Genomic DNA, 24,307 nt, shown 5'->3' on the forward strand with positions numbered 1-24,307 from the left:
AATTCCCTTGGAACACTAAAATTCTAGGTCTACTTTTTAAAAGCTCCATCACCAACATTCTTAAGTAGTCCTCAACCCTGATAAGGTAAAGATGGAAGTTGTCTTTACTACCATTAGAAGATTAAGACATACTTCCAGAGTCAGGAGTAGATTCCAGGTATCCTGGCTATCTGTCCTCTGAGGAAATACCAGGCAATATTAAGATGAATGTATACATTTCTAGATCTAAAACACCAATAACAGGTTCCTACTGTAATATAGTTCGTAAAAGCATCACTATAATGGGAGTGATAAGAGGTTATTATAATTGTTGAGGCAACTGAGCTAACTGAAACTATTGTCAGTGTGGGCCATTTCCAAGAAGCATTTTGTTATACTGTCTATCTTTATACTGGTGTTTATGGCGATATTCTTTTATTATATTCCAAAAAATACATCTTACAGACATATTAAATAATAATCTCACTGAAACCTCACCTTTTTTGAAGTCTTCTTTATTGCTCTAGATGCTTTACTCAATGTGCTATCCATATCTTTTGTATTTACTTCAAAAGATTCTGGATCAGCAGTGTAAATAAGATTCTCCTGAAGAAAACAAAATTTCTTTAATTTTAAAATAAAAAACCACAAAAGTTTCTAGAAGCAACCCTTTAAGCACCTATATACATACAGGAATATTTATAAATAAAGTTACTCAAAGTTTTTGATGTGCTTGACATTAATTTCTATTCTGAAATGTACTAATTTAAAGACAGTAGGAAAAGGGCATTCAGTAATTAAATGAGTAACGTGAAACGAGGACCTTGGACACCAAAGAAATGGGCAGCAGAAGTCAATAGGAAGTCTTATTAACAACCCTAAAACTAACAAGTTGGAAATATAGCAGACTTAAGTTAATGCTTAAGTATAAATTCAGCTACAAAATCAATATCACAACATTTTCCTTGAGATAATTAAGATAGTCATCAAATTATGACTTAAAACTTTATTCTACATTTTCCTTTCTTCCTCAATTAGCATCTGGGAGGATTCTAAATCAGGGGTTACTAACCTGTGACCCAACAGCTACTAGGCTGGCAAAGGATAGAAATCAGGGGGTTATGTAACCCACCTGAAATTATCACCGACACTGTTGTACTTAGGATAAATCTTGAAATTTTTTTTTGACGATGAATCTAACACCATTCCTCTTCAATTTGCCACACTAGGAAAACAAGGAAGACTAGATACTGTGACTACCATTCAAATTTATGCATCAGCCACTAAGGCCAAAGATGAAGAAATTGAAGACTTTTAACAACTTCTGCAGTCTGAAATGATCAAACATGCAATCAAGATGTATTGATAATTACTGGTGATTGGAACACAAAAGCTGGAAAAAAAGAAGGGTCTGTAGCTGGAAAATAAGGCCTTGGTGATGGAAACGATGCCAGAGAGTGCACAAAGAATTTTGCAAGACCTACTTCTTCATTGCCATTATCTTTTTTCAACAACATAAACAGCAACTATACATATGAACCTTACCAGATGGAGAACACAGGGATCAAATCAACTACATCTGTGGAAAAGCTCAATATCATCAGTCAGAACAAGGCCAGGGGGCAACTGAGGAACAGACCATCAATTGCTCATATGCAAGTTCAAACTGAAGCTGAAGAAAATTAGAGCAAGTCCACAACCACCAAAAGATGACGTTGAGTATATCCCACCTAAATTTAGAGACCACCTCAAGAAATAGATTTGACGCGTTGAATGCTTCCAACTAAAGACCAGACGAGTTGCAGAATGACATCAAGGACATCATATATGAAGAAAGCAAAAAGGTCACTGGAAACACAGGAAAGAAAGAGACCAAAATGGAGGAAGTGATGAAGTAAAAGAGTTGAACAGAAAATTTCAAAGGGTGGCTCAAGAAGGCAAAGTATTATAATGAAATGTGCAAAGATCTGAAGTTAGAAAACTAAAAGGGAAGAACGTGCTCAGCATTTTACAAGTTGAAAGAACTAAATAAAAATTTCAAACCTTGAGTTACAATATTGAATGAATCGATGGGTAGAATACTGAATGGTGCAGGAAGCATCAAAAGAAGATGGAACACACAGACTCACTGTTCCAAAAAGAATTGGTTGACGTTCAATCATTTCAGGAGGTAGTATATGATTAAGAACCGATGGTACTGAAGGAAGAAGTCCAAGCTGCGCTGATGGCATTGACAAAAGACAAAACAAAAAAAACTTTGCTGCCATTGAGTCAATTTCAACTCAGCAACCCTACACAACAGAGTAGAACTGCCCCATAGGATTTCCAAGGAGCAGCTGGTAGATTTGAACTGTCAACCTTTTGGTTAGCAGTGGTAGCTCTTGGCCTCTGTACCACCAGGGCTGGCTCCAGGAACTGAGAGAATACCAACTGAGATGTTTCAACAAAAGGACGTAGTAGTGGAAGTGCTCACTCGTCTACACCAAGAAATTTGGAAGACAGCTACCTGGCCAACCAACTGGAAGAGATCCATATTTGTGTCCATTCCAAAGAAAGGAGATCCAACAGAATGTGGAACTTTCAAATAATATCATAAATATCACACACAATTAAAATTTTGCTGAAGATAATTCAAAAGCAGTTGGGGCAGTACATCAATAGGGCAACTGACAGAAATTCAAGTCGGTATCACTCCTGATGTCAGATGGATCTTGACCGAAAGTAAAGAATACCAGAAAGATGTTTAAAAAAAGAAAGATGTTTACCTGTGTTTTATTGACTATGCAAAGGCATTCGACTGTGTGGATCATAACAAATTATGGATAACATTGCAAAGAATGGGAATTCCAGAACACTTAAATGTGCTCATGAGGAACCTGTACATAGACCAAAGGGATACTGCATGGTTTAAAATCAGGAAAGTGTGCGTCAGGGTGTAATCCTTTCACCATACCTATTCGATCTGTAATCTGAGAAGCTGGAATATATGAAGAACTTGGCATCAGGATTGGAGGAAGACTCATTAACATCCTGTAATATGCAAATGACATAACTTTGCTTGCTGAAAGTGAAGAGGATTTAAAGCACTTACTGATAAAGATCAAAGACTACAGTCTTCTGTATGGATTGCACCTCAACAAAAGCAAAACAAAACTTCTCACAACTGGATCAATAAGCAACATCATGATAAATGGAGAAACTATTGAATTCATTTTACTTGGTTCACAATCAATGTCCAAGGAAGCAGCAGTGAAGAAATCAAACGAACTGTTGCACTGGGCAAATCTGCTGCAAAAGACCTCTTTAGAATCAAAAAGCAAAGATGTCCCTTTGAGGGCTAAGGTGAGCCTGATCCAAGCCATGGTATTTTCAATTGCTTCATATGCATGTGAAAGCTGGGCAATGAATAATGAAGACCAAGGACATTATGCCTTTTGAATTACGGTGTTGGCAAAAAATATTGAGTATACCATGAACTGCCAGAAGAACAAACAAATCTGTCTGGGATGAAGTACAGCCAGAATGCCCCTTAGAAGAGAAGGTGTCAAGACTTCATCTCATGTACTTTGGACATACTGTCAGAGGGACCAGTCCCTGGAGAAGAACATCATGCCTGGTAGAGAGTCAGCGAAACAGAAGAAGATCCTTAACAAGATGGACTGACACAGTAGCTGCAACAACGGGCTAAAACATAGCAATGACTGTGAGGATGGCACAGGACTGGGTAGTGTTTCATTCTGTTGTACACAGAGTCACTATGAATCAGAAGCCATCTGACAACACCTAACAACAGACAAATAATTTCCATAATTAAAATATTACTTGCTCAAATTATGTTTAGGCTTTCAGAAGAAAGCAAGTTTGACAAAATGTTTCACATATTCCTATAAGCAATTTTTACTTTAAATTTATAAATTTAGGCCTAGGTTTCCTGGCACCATAAGACGATCCTTCAGCACTATCATTCTTAGCTAGAAAGAATTTGATACAACCTTGTAAAATCTATTTGTTCTGAAGTTTTTCTCATTTACAAAATGTAGAAAATATTTGGTGTACCTAACCCATAGTAATTGTAAGGCTAAAATAATGTACAAACATACATTAAAATGAAATGTTAAGTCTCTTCACAAACATGAGGTATTGAATGTTATACTCTGAAATTATAAATGCCTGCTTTGGCTCTTTTTCACTGACACCCACATAGACAGCCGCCGTTTCCTCTAGCTTCTCTAATTCTAACGCACTTCCCTAATTCTCTAATGCACTCTGCTTGCTACGTACCTTCTCTTTCCACCTGGTCCATCTGCTAAATGACTCTTCTTATTCTAATCCTAGTATGTAAAGAAACTCGTAATTGTCAGTATCTTTTAAAAATGTTATTTTTTCTGATTAAAAAAAAAATCACATCCATTATTAAAAATTTGGAAGATACCAATTATAAAGTCACCTATAATTCTTCTATACTAACCAGTTACTAACCAGTTTTGTTACATTTCTTACCAATATTTTCCTACATGAGTTTTTTTTTTTTTAGTAACATTGGGGTCATACTATTCAATTTCATATCTTATGTTTTATGCTTAGCAACATACTGTGGGCATTTTTTTTTCATGTCAAAAATACATGAAGCAATTCTAAATAAAAACTGATAAAAGACTCTTATGATTATATCATAATTTTATCATTCTATTGTTTTTGAACATTTTACATGTTCCCAATTTCTGGCTATTAAGAAATATATTAAGCCACATTTTGGTTGTTTTCTAAGACAGAACACTGGAAGTAGAAAAACAAGGAGTCTAAACATTTTTAAAGCTCTTGATGGATAAATTAAGTGCTTTCCAAAAAGAGTGAACTGATTCAACCTACACTCCCTTACCAGCCATTAGCAGTCTCCTTTAAAAAATTAAAAAAAACTTTTGTAACCTGTTTTGCAAAAAAATGACATTGCTTTCTAAACCTGTATTACTTTAGATTACTAGTGAAATATGCTTTTATCATGTTTTCTAGCTCTTACTAATTTTGTTTGTGAATTACTATCTATACACTTTGTCCATTTTTCCATCACAACACTAATGATTCCTTACTGAATTATGAAGAAAAAGTTTTTAATTGAGGGACATAATTGGTCAAATTTGCTACTATTATTTCCCTCAATTTTTCTTTTGCCTCTTTTATATTCCTGATTATTTTAAATATACAGATTTTTCTCATTAAAATCCATAGATTTTCTTTACTTCTTATATTGCTTCTAAGCCTAGAAAGTACTTCAGTACTCCAATACCCAACATTTACCACCTACATTTTCTTATGTGATATTTAAATGGTTTCAGTTTTTCACCTCAAACTCTTAAATTTACAATTTAGTTGGATATAAAGTTAAGTTCTGCCTCTAACTTTTTAAAAGTAGTTAATAGTCTTAGCATCATGCATGAACAATTTTATTAAATGATTATGGTTCTACATTTATCATACAAAAAATACTCATTTCAAAGCCATCTAGCTTTCCATTGATCTACCACCTGTAAGTTGTTTAATCAGTGTAATAGTGTTCCAATCACTGTAACTTTAAAAATACGATATCTCATAAAGCACTATTTTCTAAACTTTCTTAGATATTGTTGCCTTTTCTCTAAAACATCCCCTTTAGAATCATTCCATATGTTTTATAGGGGCGTCAATAAACTCGTAAACTAATTAAAGACAAATTGACATCTTTGGGCTAGTCAGAATTCTTATCCAAGAATACCATAAGTGTCTTAATAAAAGTATCATAATTTTCTTAAAACAGGTCTCACAGATTTCTTATAAAGCCATTCCTAGATATTTTATACCAAATTTTATTGGAAAAGGGGTCTTTGTTTCTTACACTTTCTAACTGGTTATTGACAGCACAGAGGAAAACCATCAATATGTATGTATTCATGTTTTATTTAGTTACTTTAATAAATATCGCTCTAAGTCCTAATGGTTTTCAACAGTTTCTTCTCAATTCTTTAGATAACCATTTACAAAGTAACTGAGCAGTCGACACCTATTGCCAATCCAAGGGAGACAAAGCATTCAGGACTTGATTACAGCTCTGCCTGTCCCGGGACTCCCTGCCCGCCCATGCGCATACACCTGCAGGGCTCTGGAGTTAGGAGGGCTTCCTACATTCCACAGTAGAGATCGCTCTTCCTACACAGCTGTGCATAAGGCACCATAAACTAAGCACAGATGTGACATCAATGTTATGAACTAAATTTCATAAACCTTTATTCAATCAATCAATATGTACTGAAAATTTACTATTTGATAGGAATATTTTAAGTTCCAAAGATATAGTGACAAATTCAGAAAGTTTTAAAAATATTTTTTCCTTCATTATGTTTTGTTTTAAACTACAACGCAATTTGTCAATGCTCATTCTGAAGTAGTCAACTTATGACATTTTAAAAAAAGCTGAAATATGAAACATCCAACAGAAAAAAAAAAATAACAGTGACTGGTTACAAAATTACATACATATAATCAAAGATTCACCTACATATATAAAACAACTTAGAAACAGAAACTATAGCAGATAAAATATTCCATTAATGATGACATTATAAAGAGAAAATTACCTACAAATAAAATAAGAAATAAACATTTCTGAAGAAAACTTCATGTTATGTTTATATTTCTGGAAAGACAACTAAGAAAGTATCAAAAACGGTGCCCTAACTTATATGTTACTGCAGTGTATTTTTTATCTATTTAATTTTTTTCTACATGCTAGTAGTATTATTTTTGAATCTAACATATGGGGTAAAATCATAACATGAATATAAAATTAAATATTGGTAACTTGAATTTACTCCTTGAAAAAATATTTAGATGCAAAACATATCCATGTACCTATGATGAAACTAAACTCCAAGTATGTCTAATTCTGGTGAAATGCTCTTTATAACGCAGGTCCTTGAAATTTAAGTCCTTAAGCATTGCTAATAAAGAAAAGAGTGTCTCAGTTTTTCCTATTGCTATCTTAACTATATACAATAACCACCTTTGAACTGAAAAGGAAACAGGCTGCTTCAAGCAGGATTTCTCTCAGAGAAGGAAATGTTTCCAATTTGTAATAAAAAAGACAACTGTTATAGACTGAATTGTGTCCGCCCCAAAATGTGTCAACTTGGCTAAGCCATGATTCCCAGTATTGTGTGATCGTATACCATTTTGCGATCTGATGTGATTTTCCTGTGTGTTGTAAATCCTACCCCTACGACACTAATAAGGCAAGATTAGAGGCAGTTATATTAATGAGGTAGACTCAATCTGCAAGGTTAGGTTGTATCTTGAGTCAATTTCTTTTGAGATATAAAAGAGAGAAGCAAGCAGAGAGAAAGGGGGACCTCATACCACCAAGAAAGTACTGCCAGGAGCAGAGTGTATCCTTTGGACCTGGGGTCCCTGCACTGAGAAGCTCCTAGACCAGGGTAAGACTGATGACAAGGACCTTCCAACGGAACCAAAAGAGAGAGAGAAAAGCCTTCCCCTGGACCTGGTGCCCTGAATTCAGACTTCTAGCCTACTAGATTGGGAGAGAATAAACTTCTGTTTGTTGAAGTCATCCACTTGTAGTATTTTGGTTATAGCCTGTAAAACCCATTGCCATCGATTCGATTCTGACTCATAGCAACCCTACAGGACAGAGAACTGCCCCATATGGTTTCCAAGGATCTCCTGGATTCAAACTGCCAACCTTTTGGTTAGCAGCTGTAGCTCTTAACCACTACCACTACGCCACCAGGATCTCCTTTTTTATAGCATAGAACTAAGACAGTAGCTATGAGGCCTTTTACATTTCTAGAAGGCTCCAGATTCAGGATGACTGAAAGGATAAACCTCTAGGTAGTTTACTAGTAGCTGATAAGACAATAAGAAGTAAAGATGAAGTGTATTTCTTTCAGTGCTATCAGTATTAAAAAAAAAAAAACCAAACCCAGTGCCATCGAGTCAATTCCAACTCATAGCTATCAAGTTCAAAGTTGGGATAACTTATCTTCAACAGAAGTAGGCTTCTTTTTACACTATTTCTCATTGATAGTTGATTGATAGTTCTCCCTCAAAAAAAAAAAAAAAAACTTTCTGACTCCTAATCTTTTCCTATTTATTTTAAATGTATAAAATGAAATTTATTTCTTAACTCAAACTCATTGTTAATAACATACTAATATAATCGTATAAACATTTTATGAAAAACTTGTTCAAAGTATCTCAGGCATTAAACAGGCCTGGACAGGGCAGAGGTTCTTCAATCAGCCCCCAAACAAACGCATTTACAACCAGTTGCTGGTGATCAAAAAGTTGGTAGTTGGAATCCACCAGCCGCTACTTGGAAACCCTACAGGGAAGTTCTACTCTGTCCTATAGGGTTGTTATGAGTCTGAATCGACTTTGACAGTGCTGGTTTTTGTTTTTTTTTTTTAAAGACAAATTTGCTTAGTGTTTGAATTATTTAGATTGATTTAAGATTAAAAAGTAGTAATAATCTCTCCCATAGAGATTAAAAATAAATCAGTAAATAAAACCTCATTGTTGTGGAGTCGATTCCAGCTCATAGTGACCCTATAAACAGGGTAGAACTGTCCCCTAGGGTTTCCAAAGGTACAATCTTTACAGAAGAAGACTGCCACATCGTCTTGCCTTGGAGTGGCTGATGGGTTCCAATTGCCAACCTCTGAGTTAGCAGCCCAGTGCTTCACCACTGTACCACCAGGGCTCCTCCTGTAGAGATACAGAACATTAACTCAGGAGAAGCGGCTCATCAGCTACCGATATTAGAGGCCCATTTATGAGTGTTAATCCACAGGAAATTTTCTAACATTTCAGACATCTTAAGCCAATGAGCCATTTCCATGTGAGTTGCCAGATTCTTTTCCTCCTCCTTCTTTCCCTAATCTCTCCCCTCCCATTAGTCCTCAAACTCCCAGATCCTAAATATCTATTATCTCAAACTCTATAATCATGTCCATAGCTTAGAGCTTTCTGTTACCTCAAGCCTTCCAATTTGCAAAATAACCAAATTAGAATTAGATATACCATCATTCCATCATCACTTAAATTCATTCTGGCTACTAGAAAAATTTTAAAACTGTGATTTCTTCAAATTAAAGTAGTACCAATAAAGACATTTATATTAGCAAGTTATTATGTATTTCATTATAAACATCACTGGCTCATGAGCACTAATTCTTCTCATATATGTTCTATCTTCAGTTTATTACTTATTTAGATAGAAATTCTACTGACAACTTTATAAAGTGAGTTTGAGTTTTTAAAAGAAATATAAAAAATTAGTGGTAAGGGTATTGATATACAGCATAGGATATATAATTAAGTTACTTCTAAACCACCCAAAAAAGTGCCTATTTGGCACAAGCAGTTTGTGATCCACTACTAGCCTAAATGTTGGCAGTTTGAACCTACCCAGCGGCTTCACTTAAGAAAGGCCTGGCAAACTGCTTCCATAAGCATTGCTGTTGTTGTGTGCCTTTGCATCAATTCCAGCCCTTAAGGGAAAGAAAACTCTATGGAACAGTTTTACTCTGCAACTCCTGGGGTCCATAAGCATTGCTGTTGTTGTGTGCCTTTGCATCAATTCCAGCCCTTACGGGAAAGAAAACTCTATGGAACAGTTTTACTCTGCAACTCCTGGGGTCACCATGAGTCACAATCAATTCTATGGCAATGGGTTAAGCTATCCAAATTGATTTGTTAATAAAATTATATTTTTGATATTAGAGGTAATGGCTTCAGCAAAGCTACCATCTGAACCTCGGACAATATATGAACCTCAGCGTACAAACTATACAATTAAGGCATCAAGACTGCATGGTTGCAAGAGACCAAAAATACATATTCAAGTATTCTGAGGCTTAAAAATTTCAACAAATTTAAACTTTACCCTTTAAATTCTGAAATAACAGAATTTGCAACACTACATGCAGGGGAAAAAAACTGCCAACAGTGTTTGATCAGGAATAAGGATACCTGGACTCTAGTTTCAGCTCTATTACTAACCAATCACTGCTCTTGGCCTTAGTCTCACATGTCAAATAATGAGATTAAATTAAGTTTCATTCAGTCTGAAAATCTGGAGTCTTATATCACTTAAGAATACAGGCATATGATGAATGAAATGGTATTGAATAAAATAGTTGTATCTATTTTACTTTTAATTAAGTAAGCTCCAATTATTTAGAACACCAAGAAATATAAGAGGACAAAAATTACTGATTCAAAGAATCAGAGACTTTTATGTCTTGTACATCGTTTATACATATATATTTAGAAACACTTTAACACAGTTACATGTTCTTAAAAAAGAACTGACTCAGGACTTATTTTTTAATTTACTATGTGAAGATTTTAAATGCACAAAAGAACTCAACTGATGTCACTGAATATCTGAATACTCAACAGCTTGAAAGAATTTTGTGGTTTAAGGCCATATAAGCCAGGACATAGTTAAATGTTTGCTGCCATCTTGTGGCTAACAATTTAATATATTTTACTGGATGAAATTTTTTCATTCACTTTTATATTTCACTTCTAGGATTATGGGCTAATAAAGGAAACCCTGTTGGCATAGTGGCTAAGGGTTACAGCTGCTAACCAAAGGGTCGGCAGTTTAAATCTGCCAGGCGCTTCTTGGAAACTATGGAGCAGTTCTACTCTGTCCCATTGGGTCGCTGTGGGTCAGAATCAACTCAATGGCAATGGTTTTTTTTTTTTTTTAATAGCTAATAATTTAATAGCTTGTGTTTTAAAGCAAATCTTCTATTAACTGCTTACTTTCCACTATTAAAGTTATAAATTTTGAAAGGGCTGCGTAAGCCATCTAGTCTGACATCCTGCTAAAACCAAACCAAACCAAACCCACTGCTGTCGAGTCAATTCTGACTCATAGCAACTCTATAGGACAGAGTAGAATTGCCCCATAGAGTTTCCTAGGAGCTGTCGAGTCGATTCTGACTCATAGCAACTCTATAGGACAGAGTAGAATTGCCCCATAGAGTTTCCTAGGAGCACCTGGTGGATTCAAACTGCTGACCTCTTGGTTAGCAGCCATAGTACTTAACCACTACGTCACCAAGGTTTCCCATCCTGCTAAATGCAGGAGTAATTTCTACAATAGAGAGTCACTATACTGCAAAGAAGCCTATTTTATACACGACTATCTTAGAATTTTGGGAACTCTGGTGGCGTAGTGGTTAAGTGCTACGGCTGCTAACCAAAAGGTCGGCAGTTCGAAGCTACCAGGCGCCCCTTGGAAACTCTATGGGACAGTTCTACTCTGTCCTGTAGGGTTGCTATGAGTCAGAATCAACTCAAGGGCACTGGGTGGGTTGGATCTTAGAATTATAAAAAAGAATTCATATAATAAGCAGTTTTGTAAGCTTTATAACAAAAGCTGTCTATTATATGTCTATCCATCATTCTATTGTATACATTAGCATAATATTTCCTTGTATAAATCCTTTTGTGCAACACACAATGCTTTATTTATAACAACATATTCTTGGTTCATAGAAATTTAAAAACAAATAAGGTTTTTTTTTTTGTAAGCACTAACCAAGTTTTAATCAAGTACTACCTATTTTGAAAATCGTAATACTTATTATACCCCAATATCTTTCAAGGTCAGACTATGATAAAATGTTTTGTTCCCATAGGATGTCCAAGGCGATCTCAGTTACAACTACTTTTAAACTAATAATAAGATAATGCATTGTATCAATATATTCTGTTCAATTTACATCATTTGTACAAAGAGTTGTTACTGTTAGGTGCCACAGAGTCAGTTCTGACTCATAGCAACCCTGTATACAGTAGAACAAACCACTGTCCAGTTCTGTACTATCCTCACAATAGTTACTATGCTTGAGCCCATTGTTGCAGCCACTGTGTCAATCCATTTCATTAAAGGTTTTCCTCTTTTTCGCTGACCCTCTACGTGATCAGGAGGGACTGATCTCTCCTGATAACATGTCCAAACAAATGTGAGACAAAGTCTTGCCGTCCTTGCTTCTAAGGGGCATTCTGGCTATACTTTTTCCAAGGTAGATTTGCTCGTTCTTTTGGTAGTCCATAGTATAGTCAATTAAGTGGTACAGCTGCTAACCAAAGGGTCGGAAGTTCAAATCCGCCAGGTGCTCCTTGGAAATTCTTTGGGGCAGTTCTACTCTGTCCTATAGGGTTGCTATGAGTCGGACTCAACTCGACAGCACTGGGTTTGGTTTGGTGGTTTTTTAGTATAGTCAGTATTCTTCACCAATACCATAATTCAAAGGTGTCAATTCTTCTTCAGTCTTCCTTATTCATTACCCAGCTTTCATTTGCATATGAGGGGGCTGAAAATGCCACGGCTTGGGTCATGCACACCTTAGTCCTCAAAGTGATATCTTTGCTTTTCAACACTTTAAAGGGGTCTTTTGCAGCAGATTTGCCCAGCGTAATACGTCATTTGATTACCTGACTACTGCTTCCATGGGCATTGATTGTGGATCCAAGTAAAATGAAATCCTTGACAACTTTAATCCTTTCTCTGTTTATTATGATGTTGCTTAGTGGTCCAGTTGTGAAGATTTTTGTTTTCTTTATGTTGAGAGGCAATCCATACTGAAGGCTGTGGTCTTTGATCTTCGTTAGTAAGTGCTTCAAGTCCTCTTCACTTTCAGCAAGCAAGGTTGCGTCATCTACATAAAGCAGGTTGTTAATGAGTCTTCCTCCAATCTTGATGCCGTGTTCTTCTTCATATAGTCCAGCTTCTCGGATTATTTGCTCAGTATACAGATAGGTATGGTACTAAGAGTAAGGGGCCTATATCTGTCTATCGTATGTCTCTTTCCCTTATGTGGGGATGAAAAAATCAAATTATCCTTTAAAAGACCTAGATATTATCCAAGATTTACTACAAGCTACCTGAATTCTGACTAGTCATTTAATGTCACTATTTTGATTTTCTTATCTCTCTTCACCTTAATCTCTACAGTATGAAGATAATTATATAGTAATGATGATACTTGATCTTAAGAGTCCAAAAAATGGATTGGCCAGAGTCCGACTTGCCCTGACAGGAAAAGTAACTTGCTTCCATACATCTATTGCTTTCAGTAAAAGAACAACAGAACAGAATACCCTTTATTTTACAGTCATTTTTAAGGGTACACATAAAATCACAAGTACATGACAAATCCCAAAAACTCATTCAGTTAGAGTCACAGAAGCTGTCAGGGTACGAGGGCCTGTCTATCTATAAGGCAGGGATAAGTGAGTAGATCAGTTTCCCTAAATACACCCCAAACTAAAACTCTCCTATATTCATAAATAACAAGTCATTAGAAATATAGAGGGTTAGTCTGAATGCACTGCTAATAACTTTTCATTACAGTACAGATTTAGGAACTTACAGCATCTGCTTTACAAATGGTGTTGGCCACATGTCGACATAACATCTTTAGCCAGCTTTCCTTGGGAAGTTCCTCTGATGTCATCTGGAAACTCAGTAGCACATTTGCCTGCTCTGTTGGTGGCCTTACAAGCAAGGCAAACGCATTATGGCAATCTAGGGTTTCAGAATGACCATAAACATCATTAAGTGTTACTCCTTTGAAAATGATAGATTAACGTGAGTAATCCCCTCAGAGTAGCAAAATTGCAATGATGTTATCTCTTCTCCACCCTCCTCCCATTTCAATTAGACAAAGCATTTCAACATATTAAGATGAAGCATTGGAAAGGCTTATAATAGTACCCTGTAAGAAACTGACAGTAACTTAATGACACTAAGTAAGCAGTATTTTACACGACATTTAGTATTTTCTGTGATGAAGTTTACATAAAGAAAAATATTAGATCATATCACTTCTTAGAATTCTAGAACTTAATTTTTAAACTATCATTATCAACCTACTTAAGTTCAAAGAAATAAAATATCCAAACATTAAAATTCTGTGACAGATTGTTTTATGACCCAGATGCTAAAACAAAAGCTATTTTAGCAAATCTTCAATACTTAAAATCCAAATAATTGGAGATGATTTCAACCAATGCACTTAGTAACCCTTAATAAACCCAGAATCTGATAACCAAGTGAAAAGCAATAGAAACTGCTGTTCAAGTTTTCTTTAAGAAGTATTTCTCATGAACTCAAAGCATTCCATCATTAGAGGGTGAGATCAATAATGCAATCAGCTTAAACTGTAGAAATACATGCCTAATATCCAAAATCTGGCCATGTACACACAAAATTAGGTGGCAATTAAACAGATGATATTGTGTAGGTATAAACTTCTGGCTATTTCAGGTTTTCAGGGACCTCTCCCTAACACTACTAAAGCTGTTAGTCAAAAGTTTTCCTTAATGCACACTGACCTCATGTCAAGTCTATCAGTTACTTTGGGTGCATTTATTTCCCGTACACGTATTCGTGGTCCATATCCTAAATACATCCCTAACAATGTGGCCACTGGCAATAAAGAAGATATAATGTGTGGAGGAAAGGCAAAGGGCTAGAGATTTCTTTTGGATTCTGAAGGAATAAAAATGAGTTTTGGCAAGGGAACAGGCCAGGGCACTACTGTGACGTGGAACTATTTAAAAGCTCTTTGTCCCTTAAAGGAATGAGGTGTCGTACAAGTTGAGATCACACCTTCATTTGAAAAATCCAAATTCAAGTCTGTTCCCTGAGAGAGTGTTGGGCTAGAGGTACAAAAACAATCGTTTTGTCAGAACTGATCAACTACATTTAAAGATGGTTAAAAAAAAAAAAAAGAAGTATAAGGCAGTGAATGAAACCCATAAGGAATAGAAATTATCTTTACTTAACCAGTTTCTCAGTGAACATACCTTCTGTCTCTCTTATGTCCAGCACCTTCTTAATTTGAGAAAGAGGCATTAGATGAATATGCTTAAGAGGAGGTGGGGGACGGGTATGGCTATGAGGACTCCTAAAAGTGCCAATCACCTTGTGTCGTTTCCTTGCTATCTGATAACGGGGAAAAAAAAATCATGGTTAATAATATGAACAAGTACAATTAAAGACCACGTCTTAAAAATAAAATGGCTCTAATTACATAAATCTATATGCAGTTCCCTGGACTACTAGCTATTCCATGGCTATTATGTGATAAGAAGCAGTTACTATGTGACAAAATCCAATGTATAATTGTGTACCAGATGTGCTCATGGTTATGAGAACAGCAAAAGTCAGGAAAACTGACAAAGGGGTGGGAATATGCCAAAGTTCCCAGAGCTGTGGAAGAGTGAACTGCTAGGTGAGAAGCAACAGAATTAAAGGATAAGGGAATCATGAATGATAGGCCTTGAGTTCAAGAGGAGAGGAAGAGCTGCTTTGGGATCTCTATCTTGGGCACAAAAGAGAATTGATTTCAGCTGAAGAGCAGAATTCATGTTTCAGTTGCCGTGCAAGACACTGAGGACAGAGAAGTAAATAAGACAGAAATGGTTCCTGCTCTCAAGAACATTATATAACATTGAAAAACAGAAACACTAAAGAAGTAATTAAACAAAACAAAAGGAAAAAATGATAAATTCAAGCTACTGTGTTAGGGTAAGCTGGGAATCATAAAAGGAATAGATGGGTCAGGTAAAGCTGAAAACAAGAACAAAATCAGAAAAGATCTTGTGATTCATGATTTACTTAGGGGGAGGAGGTCCTTTGAATTTTAAAAGGTCTTTAAAATTTTTGTTTCCATTTCCGTGAAAGCCTAGTATATTATTTGCAGTGATAGTCATAAAGAAAAAGACATTACTTAATGAACTGAGATTAATTGGTTATCATGATGAATATGATATAGTGTGGCTAAAAAACGTACTACCTTGTGTTAGTACACAAGAGGCTAACGAGAAAAGACCAAAAGTCGTGGCCAAAAAACTCCAAGCCTGTTGCCATTGACTAGACTCCATTTCACAGCAACCCTTCAGAAGAACCCTACAGGAAACCCCAAAGGATTTCCAAGGCTTTTATCTTTACGGAAGCAGACTGTTACATCATTCTCCTGCAGAGTGGGTTCGAACCATCAACCTTTCACTTAGCAGCCAAGCACTTAACAACTACGCTACAAGGGCCAGTGTCATATTCACATCAGAGCAGAAATATAATGCAAATCTATGCTTGGGCAAATCAAATATTAAAAGTTCAGTCACATTAATATAGTGAAAATAAACAATAAAGACTTTTCTGTTAAATAATTACTTCCATCGTAATACTTAAATATGTTTTTAAATTAACTTGGGTAAGTAAAATAATGAAATGATTTTAAGGTTCACTTTTAAAAAGGAAAAACAATAACTGTAAATATTGATGACATAAAGGCTAAGGCATGATAGTAAAAAAAATCTAAATACATAAAATATAAAAAAGGAAAGTATAACCCTAAATCCAAAATTAGTTTCAGTAAAACATCGCTTGTCATATTAAAGAGACGTTAACCTGGATTTTATCAATTTTGAATGTTTCTAATTTTCACCGGTGAGAATGCCTGCTGTAGGTTTTTATTCGGTCAAAGAAGAACTGTATTCTTATTCCCAAATTTGCTAAGAGTTGTTTTTTTAAAAAAAAAAAAACAAAAAACAATAACCACAAACAAGTTAAAAAACAAGAGTTTAGGATTATACACTGTGAAGTCCAAATTTAATATGTTAGAAACAGAGCAGTTTCAGATGATGTGATCCTGAGACTGGGAGGCTGAGAAAGTGAAACAAAAAGCTACTAGAGTCAAAGGTCCCTGAGTGGTACAAACAGTCTGCACTCAGCTGGTTACCAAAAGGTTGGTGGCTTCAACCCACCCAGAGGCACCACAAGAAGCAGTCCTGGTGATCTGCCTCCATAAAGATTACAGCTGGGAAAACCCTATAAAGCAGTTCCATTCTCTAACACACAGGGTCTCCTAAGCCAGAAATCAACAACGAACAAAATCAACAATACAAAGTTACTAGAGTCAAGAAGGTAAAGGAAATTTGAGACCAGGGTATTATATATCGGACTTGAAGTGTAGGGGATGACCAATGGCATGATTAAAGTGGAACAGAAGTCAATGAGTAGTTACAAAAGACTGAAGAATTTGGAGATAAAAGATCAAAAGTACAAAGTAAGCCATGGCTCTGTCAAGAATAAGGAGATAAAAAAGGCAAAGGAAGAACACCAAGGTCACACGACAACTAAGAACCCAAGAGACAGAAAGGGCCACATGAACCAGAGACCTACATTATCCTGAGACCAGAAGAACTAGTTGGTGCCTGGCCACAATCGATGTCTGCCCTGTCAGGGAGCACAACAGACAACTCCTGAGGGAGCAGGAGACCAATGGGATACAGACCCCAAATTCTCATGAAAAGACCATACCTAATGGTATGACTGCGACTAGAGGAATCCCAGAGACAATGCTCCCCAGAACTTCTGATGCCACAGGACAGGAACCATCCCCGAAGACAAATCATCAGGCATGAAAAGGACTGGTCAGTGCGGGGGAGAGAGATGCTGATGAAGAGTGAGCTAATTAAATCAGGTGGACAATGGAGAGTGTGTTGGCAACCCTTGACTGGAGGGGGGATGGGAAGATAGAGAGGGAAGATGGCAAAATTGGCACGAAACGAGAGACTGAAAGGGCTGACTCAATAGGGGGAGAGCAAGTGGGAGAAGGGAGTAAGATGTATGTAAACCTACATGTGACAGACTGATTGGAATGGTAAATGTTCACTTGAAACTTAATAAAAATTAATTAAAAAAAAAAAAAAAAAGAATAAGGAGATAAAAACCAGAATGGATTGGCAAGGAAGTATATAGATAATTATCCTATTAGATAAATGGAGCCAGGTGACCTAGGGGCTTCAAGTGAAAAAACCTAAAAATGCTTTAACAGAAGCAATCAATTTCTGAGAAAACTATGTATAGTAAAACACCATGACAATATAATTCAGATAAAATATGATTGAGAATCGACTCCATTACCTAGTCCCTGTTCTCAAAAGCAGGGCAGGCTAACGTTCTTACCATGGGGAGAGCAGGTAATTCAAAATTACCTGCTTCATGACTTTTTATGACTTTCTTGGTTCACTAGGAGTTGGAATCGACCCAAGGGCAACAGTTTTCTCGGTTTAGATATGGTCAATTGTATACAATATTTTTACTATCTGTATTTTCGTGCTTTTTCTGGCATTACTGAACAAATGTGAATATTTTTCATTAATCTCACCATAAAAAAAAACTCTGCATTTAACACAAGTAATTTTTTGGTGAGAATTTATTGCACCAATAACTGCTCTACATATGACTTATTCCCTAAGATTCCTTTATGTTTTATACTTTAAATAGTAATGTACTTGCTATAATAGGGCAGCACTTCAAGAAAAGTGAAAAAGGGTAAAAGGAAGGGGTAGAGACCTTAAAGAAAAGGAAAGCCCATCAAATCACTCTGATGGAAGCAACAGAATGTTACTCAACAGAAATGTCGAATGAGTGTTCTTGTTAACGCCTGTTTCATCAAATGAACATTTTATCTCTGAGATAAAGGAATGCACGCCTTTATATCCCTTATTAGCCTGTCTCATTTAAAAGTACACTGTTAAAATAATGAAAGAAAAGAGTTGAAAAAGCATATAAACTTAATCCAATTTACCTTCAGGTATAATCTGGGAAGAAAAAAGTTAACTTGCATAAATGAGAATTTTATAATTATAATCATTGAGTGATATACTTACCACTCAATCACATTAAAACCTGCTAATTTAAGGAAGAATCAGGGGATCATAAAGGAATTCATAATATTAAATGATCAAGTTATCTCCCAAATCAATAAACTACTGACTTGATCTTTGCTGGAAAATTTATTTCAATTCCATTAAGAAGAACTCAAATTATTTTGTAAATCTTGAATAAACACACATAAAAATAAAAAGTCCCTCAAATTTTTTGAACTACATGTTTATTTACATAGAAAAAAACTAACTTTTCCTAAATTTATCATATTTCTCAACATTAGCCCTTCTCCTAAAAAGCATTCTATCAATAAAAGAAAAAAAAAATCAATAGTACTAAGCAAAAAATTGGTCTCAACTTAAAAAATGTGATAAAAAATTGTTTACATTGACTTTAACTTTTTCACTGGCTACTTCAATCAAAACTTGGTTTTAAACATTCAGAGAAGTCAGAAAAACCAGATGTGTTATTATACTACATTAAGGACAACTTTACCTCTAGGCAGTCATTGAAGAGGAAGAGAGTCACTTGTTCTCCTCGGTCACAAGGGTGCTCACCTAGAGAAACTGTTTCAACTCGCTGTACTAAGCTTCGGTGAGAAGACAAAAGATTAGCCTGCATAGATTGAACAAATTAATAAAAGAGATCAATTGGTATGAAGCAGTAGAACAAAGATATAATTTAAAAGATGGTGGTGCCAAGATTCTGTTTACAAATTAGAACTACAGAAACCTCAGTAATAAGAAAAAAAAAAAAAAGACAAAAGAAAATTAATTGACAATTGTCAAAAAATAATACTTACTGGGCATCCATCTACTTCATAAAACACATCAAAAATTTGCTTTTGGGCTTCTGTTTTTCTCTTATCCTCATTAATATGCCTGAAATATTAATAGTTATTTTTAAAACTTTGACTTTTAAAGCAACAGAACATAAAAGCTGCATACAGATACATCCCAAGTCACTTAAAACAGGTCCTTCCTTAAGAATCTATATAAATTATGATAGCAGAATCAGTTAAAATCTTCCCTAAAAGTATCCTACTGCATTAAAAAATATCCCATAGTAGATCCTTCAGGAAGTATAGTAAAGTGTCCTTTATACTTCCTAAAATGCATTAAACCTGTCCAAACTTCAGGTTAACAAGTAAAATTCTGATGTTCTATATATAAGCTCAGTTAAGGTTTTATGCAAGTCACTTCCAGGTCGCATGCTAAATATTTTATTAAAATAAAAACAGACTATGTCTTTCAGGCAAAATGGATTTATCCTCCTGCCTAAAACAACTAAAAAAAAACAATAAAAATATAAAGGCATCAAGTCCTATAGACAGGAAACAAACAAGGTAAGCCTTACACTTGCCCTAGCTTACAGCGTAGAGAAGGCTTTCTCCATACATGGAAAGCACAGGTAGTGTCCAACTCTTTCCCTGAAACAGCCCAGAGAGGAAAAGATGGCTGGCATTTTCAGGACAGAGTACTGGAAAAGACAGCTGCCCAGAGAGAGAATTCCAAGGATCTGCAGAGGGGACTCCCTGTGTAATCAATTGAGCACTGTGTGCATGTGTGTAAGGAAACTACTGAGGTTAAGAAAAGAAACACCCAAAAAGATTAGAGTTAACAGTGCCCGGCACTCACGTGGCATAAAATAGATTGTTCCCATGAATCAGTGGAAAACTTTACGATTCGTGGAGCATCAGGTAAAGTACTAGGAAGGATCATGCCTCATTAGTGGAGAAAATGAACCCTAGATAAATGCCATTCTGATCCTGCCTAACAAAGCTTAAAAACAAGACATGAAAAGATCAAACTGTCTGTAAGTAACTTAAATGCATCCCAGAAAAAAGTTCAAAGTAATTGTAGGAATACATAAATGCCTAACAATCAACAAAGTAAAATTAACAATGCTTGGCACTCAATAAAATACCACCTAGCATGTAGAGGCAGGAAAATATGGCCCATATTGAGGAGAGGGGAAAAAAAAATCAATCAATTAAAACTGAAACAGAAATGACACTGATGATGGAATAAGTAGTCAAGGACATTAAAACAGTTATTATAGCTATTTCATAGGAGTTTCTGGGTGACAGCAACAGTTAAGTTTGACAGGTCAAATGCACACAGGGTGCCTCAGGAATACAGAAAGGCCTGTGATCTACTTCTGAAAGATTACAGCCATTAAAGATCCTATAGAATGCATGTCTACTCCGAAACAAAAGGGGTTGCCATTGAGTCAGAATCAACTTGAGGGCAACTGATACAACCATTTCATATGTTCACAAAGTTACAGGAGAGATTAAATATCTTAAGCAGAGACAAAGAAGATGTTTAAAAAAAAAAAGAACGAAATCAAACTTCTAGATAAAAAAAATATATGGGAGCTAAAATATCTTAGGTGAAAATACACTGGATTAGGTATTGTAGCAGAAAAGATTAGTGAAACTGAAGGACAACAATAGAAACTAGCCAAATAGAAAGAGAGAAAAAAAAGACAAGGAGAAAAAGAGAGTAAGAAAAGAGTTACCAGCATCAGTGAGCTGAGGGATAACTTCAAAAAGCCAAATATATATGCAAAGAGAGAGAAGGCAGGGAGGACAGCAAAATAGTTTAGAAACATGGTGAAAATATTGCAAACTTGGTAAAAGCTGTAAAATCACAAATGCAAGAAGCTCAATAAACCTCAAGCACAAAAACATGAAGAAAACTACATCCAGGCACATCATAATTGAAGTACTTAAAAACAATGAACAAAGAGGAAATCTGATAAACAACCAGAGCTGTACTGGAGTAAGGAAATGACACCAGATGGTAAATAAATCCACAAGAAGAAGAGAAGCAGAAATGGTAAATAAGATCGTTAATACAATAAACTCCATAAATATGTACTAGCTCTCTTTTCTACTATCAGTTTCTTTTAAAAGACATAAAATTGTACAAAGTAATAATTATAACAATATATAGTTGAATTTGTAACATACAGAGATGTAATAGGTATAACAATAAAAGCACAAAAAGCGGGAATAGAATAAAGCTATATAGGAGTAATGTTTCTATATGTCACTGGAATTAAGTCAGTATAAAACTGGAATAGATTTTGTTAAGATGTTTAGATACGGTAAGTCCCAAAAAAAACACTAAGACAGGTTCTTAAAATATAGTGAAAAAATTATTTTAAAAAATGTTACACTAGAAAATATTCACTTAATGAAAAAAAAAGTACAGGCAGAACAAAGAAACAAAATAAGATTTGAGACATGTAGAGAACAAAAAGTAAAATTTTAGGCAGAGTAAATCCAACTAGATAAACAATTTCAATAATAACATTAAAAGTAACTGCATTAAACACACTAATCCAAATGAGATTATCAGACTAAATAATAAAAAATAGTCCAACTATATGCTGCCTACAAGAAACATTAAATTCAAAGAGGTGCAAAGGGATAGAAACAGATACACTATGCAAGCAGAAGCCAAGACGTTAGTAGCTATAGTAATACCAGAAGATCAGAAGGAAATAGAAGATTTGAACAATATCAAAGAACGAGATCCAGTAGATATCTATAAAACACTCCATAAAAAGCAGAATACACGTTCCTCATAAGTGTACATGGAATATACTCCAGAATAGATTATATGCTAACACATAAAAAATAAATTTAAAAGGAATGAAATCTGTATACAAAGTATGTTCTCCAATGTCAATGGAGTGAAATTCCATTTCAAAGAAATTTTGAAAATTCACAGCTATGTGGAAATTAAACAATATACTCCTAAATAACCAATGGACCAAGAAGAAATAACAAGGATTATTAGAAAATGCTTTGAGATTAATAAAAAGAAAGACATAATGCGCCAAAACTTATAGGGTGCACCTGAGGCAATGCTTAAAGAGAAATTTATAACTGTAAAGGCTTATGTTAAAAAAAGATCTCAAATCAATAACTCGAACTTCTACCTAAGACACTGGAAAAAGGGAAGCAAACTAACCCTAATGCATGCAGAAGAAAGAAATAATACAGAGTGGAAATTAATGAAATAGAGAATAGAAAAACAGAGAAAACAATGCCAATAGTTGCTTCTTTTAAAAGTTCAAGAAAATTGACAAACCTTTGACTAGCCTAAACAAGGTGGGGAAGGAGAGAAAACACCAAAATTACTGAAACCAGGAATGAAAAGAGGAAATGTCACTACTGACCTGACACATATAAAAAGAGTAAGAGAACACTATGAACAATTGCATGCCAGCAACCCTACAGGACAGAGCAGAACTGCCCCAGTGTTTCCAAAGGGCGCCTGGTGGATTTGAAATGCCAGTCTTTTGTGGTTTCCAGGTAATTTAGAGGTAATGGAAAAATTCCTAAAAAGACACAAACCACAGAAACTGGCTCCAGAGGAAATTTCATTGAGTTGATACTTTTAATGTATCTCTGATCAACCTTACCAATTTAATTCCATGAAATTTAAGGTAGGAAACAAAATGTCTAAAATAAAAGTGAGAAAGTATAATAAACCTTTTCTTTTCATTTCACCATGGTCAAATTCTCAAGTCACGTTTGGGCAGTTCACATGAATATAAAGAACAAAATAAGCTATGACTGGAGATACAAGAAGAAAATAAGTGTATCCTTAATATTTTCAAGTTTCTAAACTATTGTTCCTCTCTGTGCATAACAGTATGATACTTTCAGAGATACATGTGCTTTTGATTAATCAAGGTATTCTTTATTTCTCATCATTAGAAAATAATTTACCTATTATTTTACAAAAATTTGCTGTTGATGTTTTTCTCTTCATTTATAAAAAGTCTAATTGTTCCATCAATTTCATTCTAAATCTACAGAACAATGAGAAAAATAAAATATTTTAATGCACTTACGTCATTACTTCCTTTAGTGAGCCAATAGCTTTTTCTAGAGTGTTTTTGTCAGGATTTTCATCGGTGGTGTGCTTCTTAAGATCTGTAATGATAAAACATTTTTTTCTATGATTAAAAAAAAAATTCAGTGGTTTTCTATCTAAGATTTTAAAAAATGCAGTCCATCTTGATAGGTGTAGGCTGACTAATTTTTAAAGATAATATATTTTTACTTAAAAAATTAAGTTTTAAGCAATGTTCCCTTAAGAGTTCTCTTCTTACACATTTATTAAGATTACCATATTTTTTATTGACTAAATTTTCAGAATATGTAACACAAGTTTTCTCACAATGCCTGCTCAATTCTAGTAAAGCTTAGAGACTCCCAGATTCCTCTGCTGAGTGAAAACACATAACCCTCAATTAGCTCAGAAATCATTATATATGCTACACCGTATTTCATATTGGGTGCCCATGGCTCTATCATAGAGTATTTGGTGTCTGCAAAAGCAAATTTTGTTTAGTTGTGAGGTCCAAGAGATACATATACTTCAACTCTTCTTACCTAGATTGCTTACCCTATGCCATCTGTGGCACATTCCCACTAAATCTGCTCTCAATCTAGCACCATATCTACCTAAACTTTGAAGTGGAACAATAGGAAAAAGACTTAGAAATCGAGTTCATTTTAGTTATAACAGCATGGATTTCTGAGTACTTAAT

The 24,307-nt window shown here is 35.1% G+C and overlaps 1 protein-coding gene across 1 annotated transcript in view; it reads right to left on the reverse strand.

Moving 5' to 3' along the window:
* ECT2 (epithelial cell transforming 2) overlaps positions 1-24,307 on the reverse strand; it is a 64,149-nt gene that overhangs the window by 2,440 nt on the left and 37,402 nt on the right. The window contains 6 exon segments of the mRNA XM_049867612.1: positions 478-585; positions 13,422-13,576; positions 14,860-14,998; positions 19,226-19,345; positions 19,533-19,611; positions 23,606-23,687. Coding sequence (XP_049723569.1) covers positions 478-585; positions 13,422-13,576; positions 14,860-14,998; positions 19,226-19,345; positions 19,533-19,611; positions 23,606-23,687 — 683 coding nt within the window.

This window comes from Elephas maximus, chromosome 23, assembly GCF_024166365.1.
Source record: "Elephas maximus indicus isolate mEleMax1 chromosome 23, mEleMax1 primary haplotype, whole genome shotgun sequence".
Lineage (NCBI taxonomy): Eukaryota > Metazoa > Chordata > Mammalia > Proboscidea > Elephantidae > Elephas > Elephas maximus.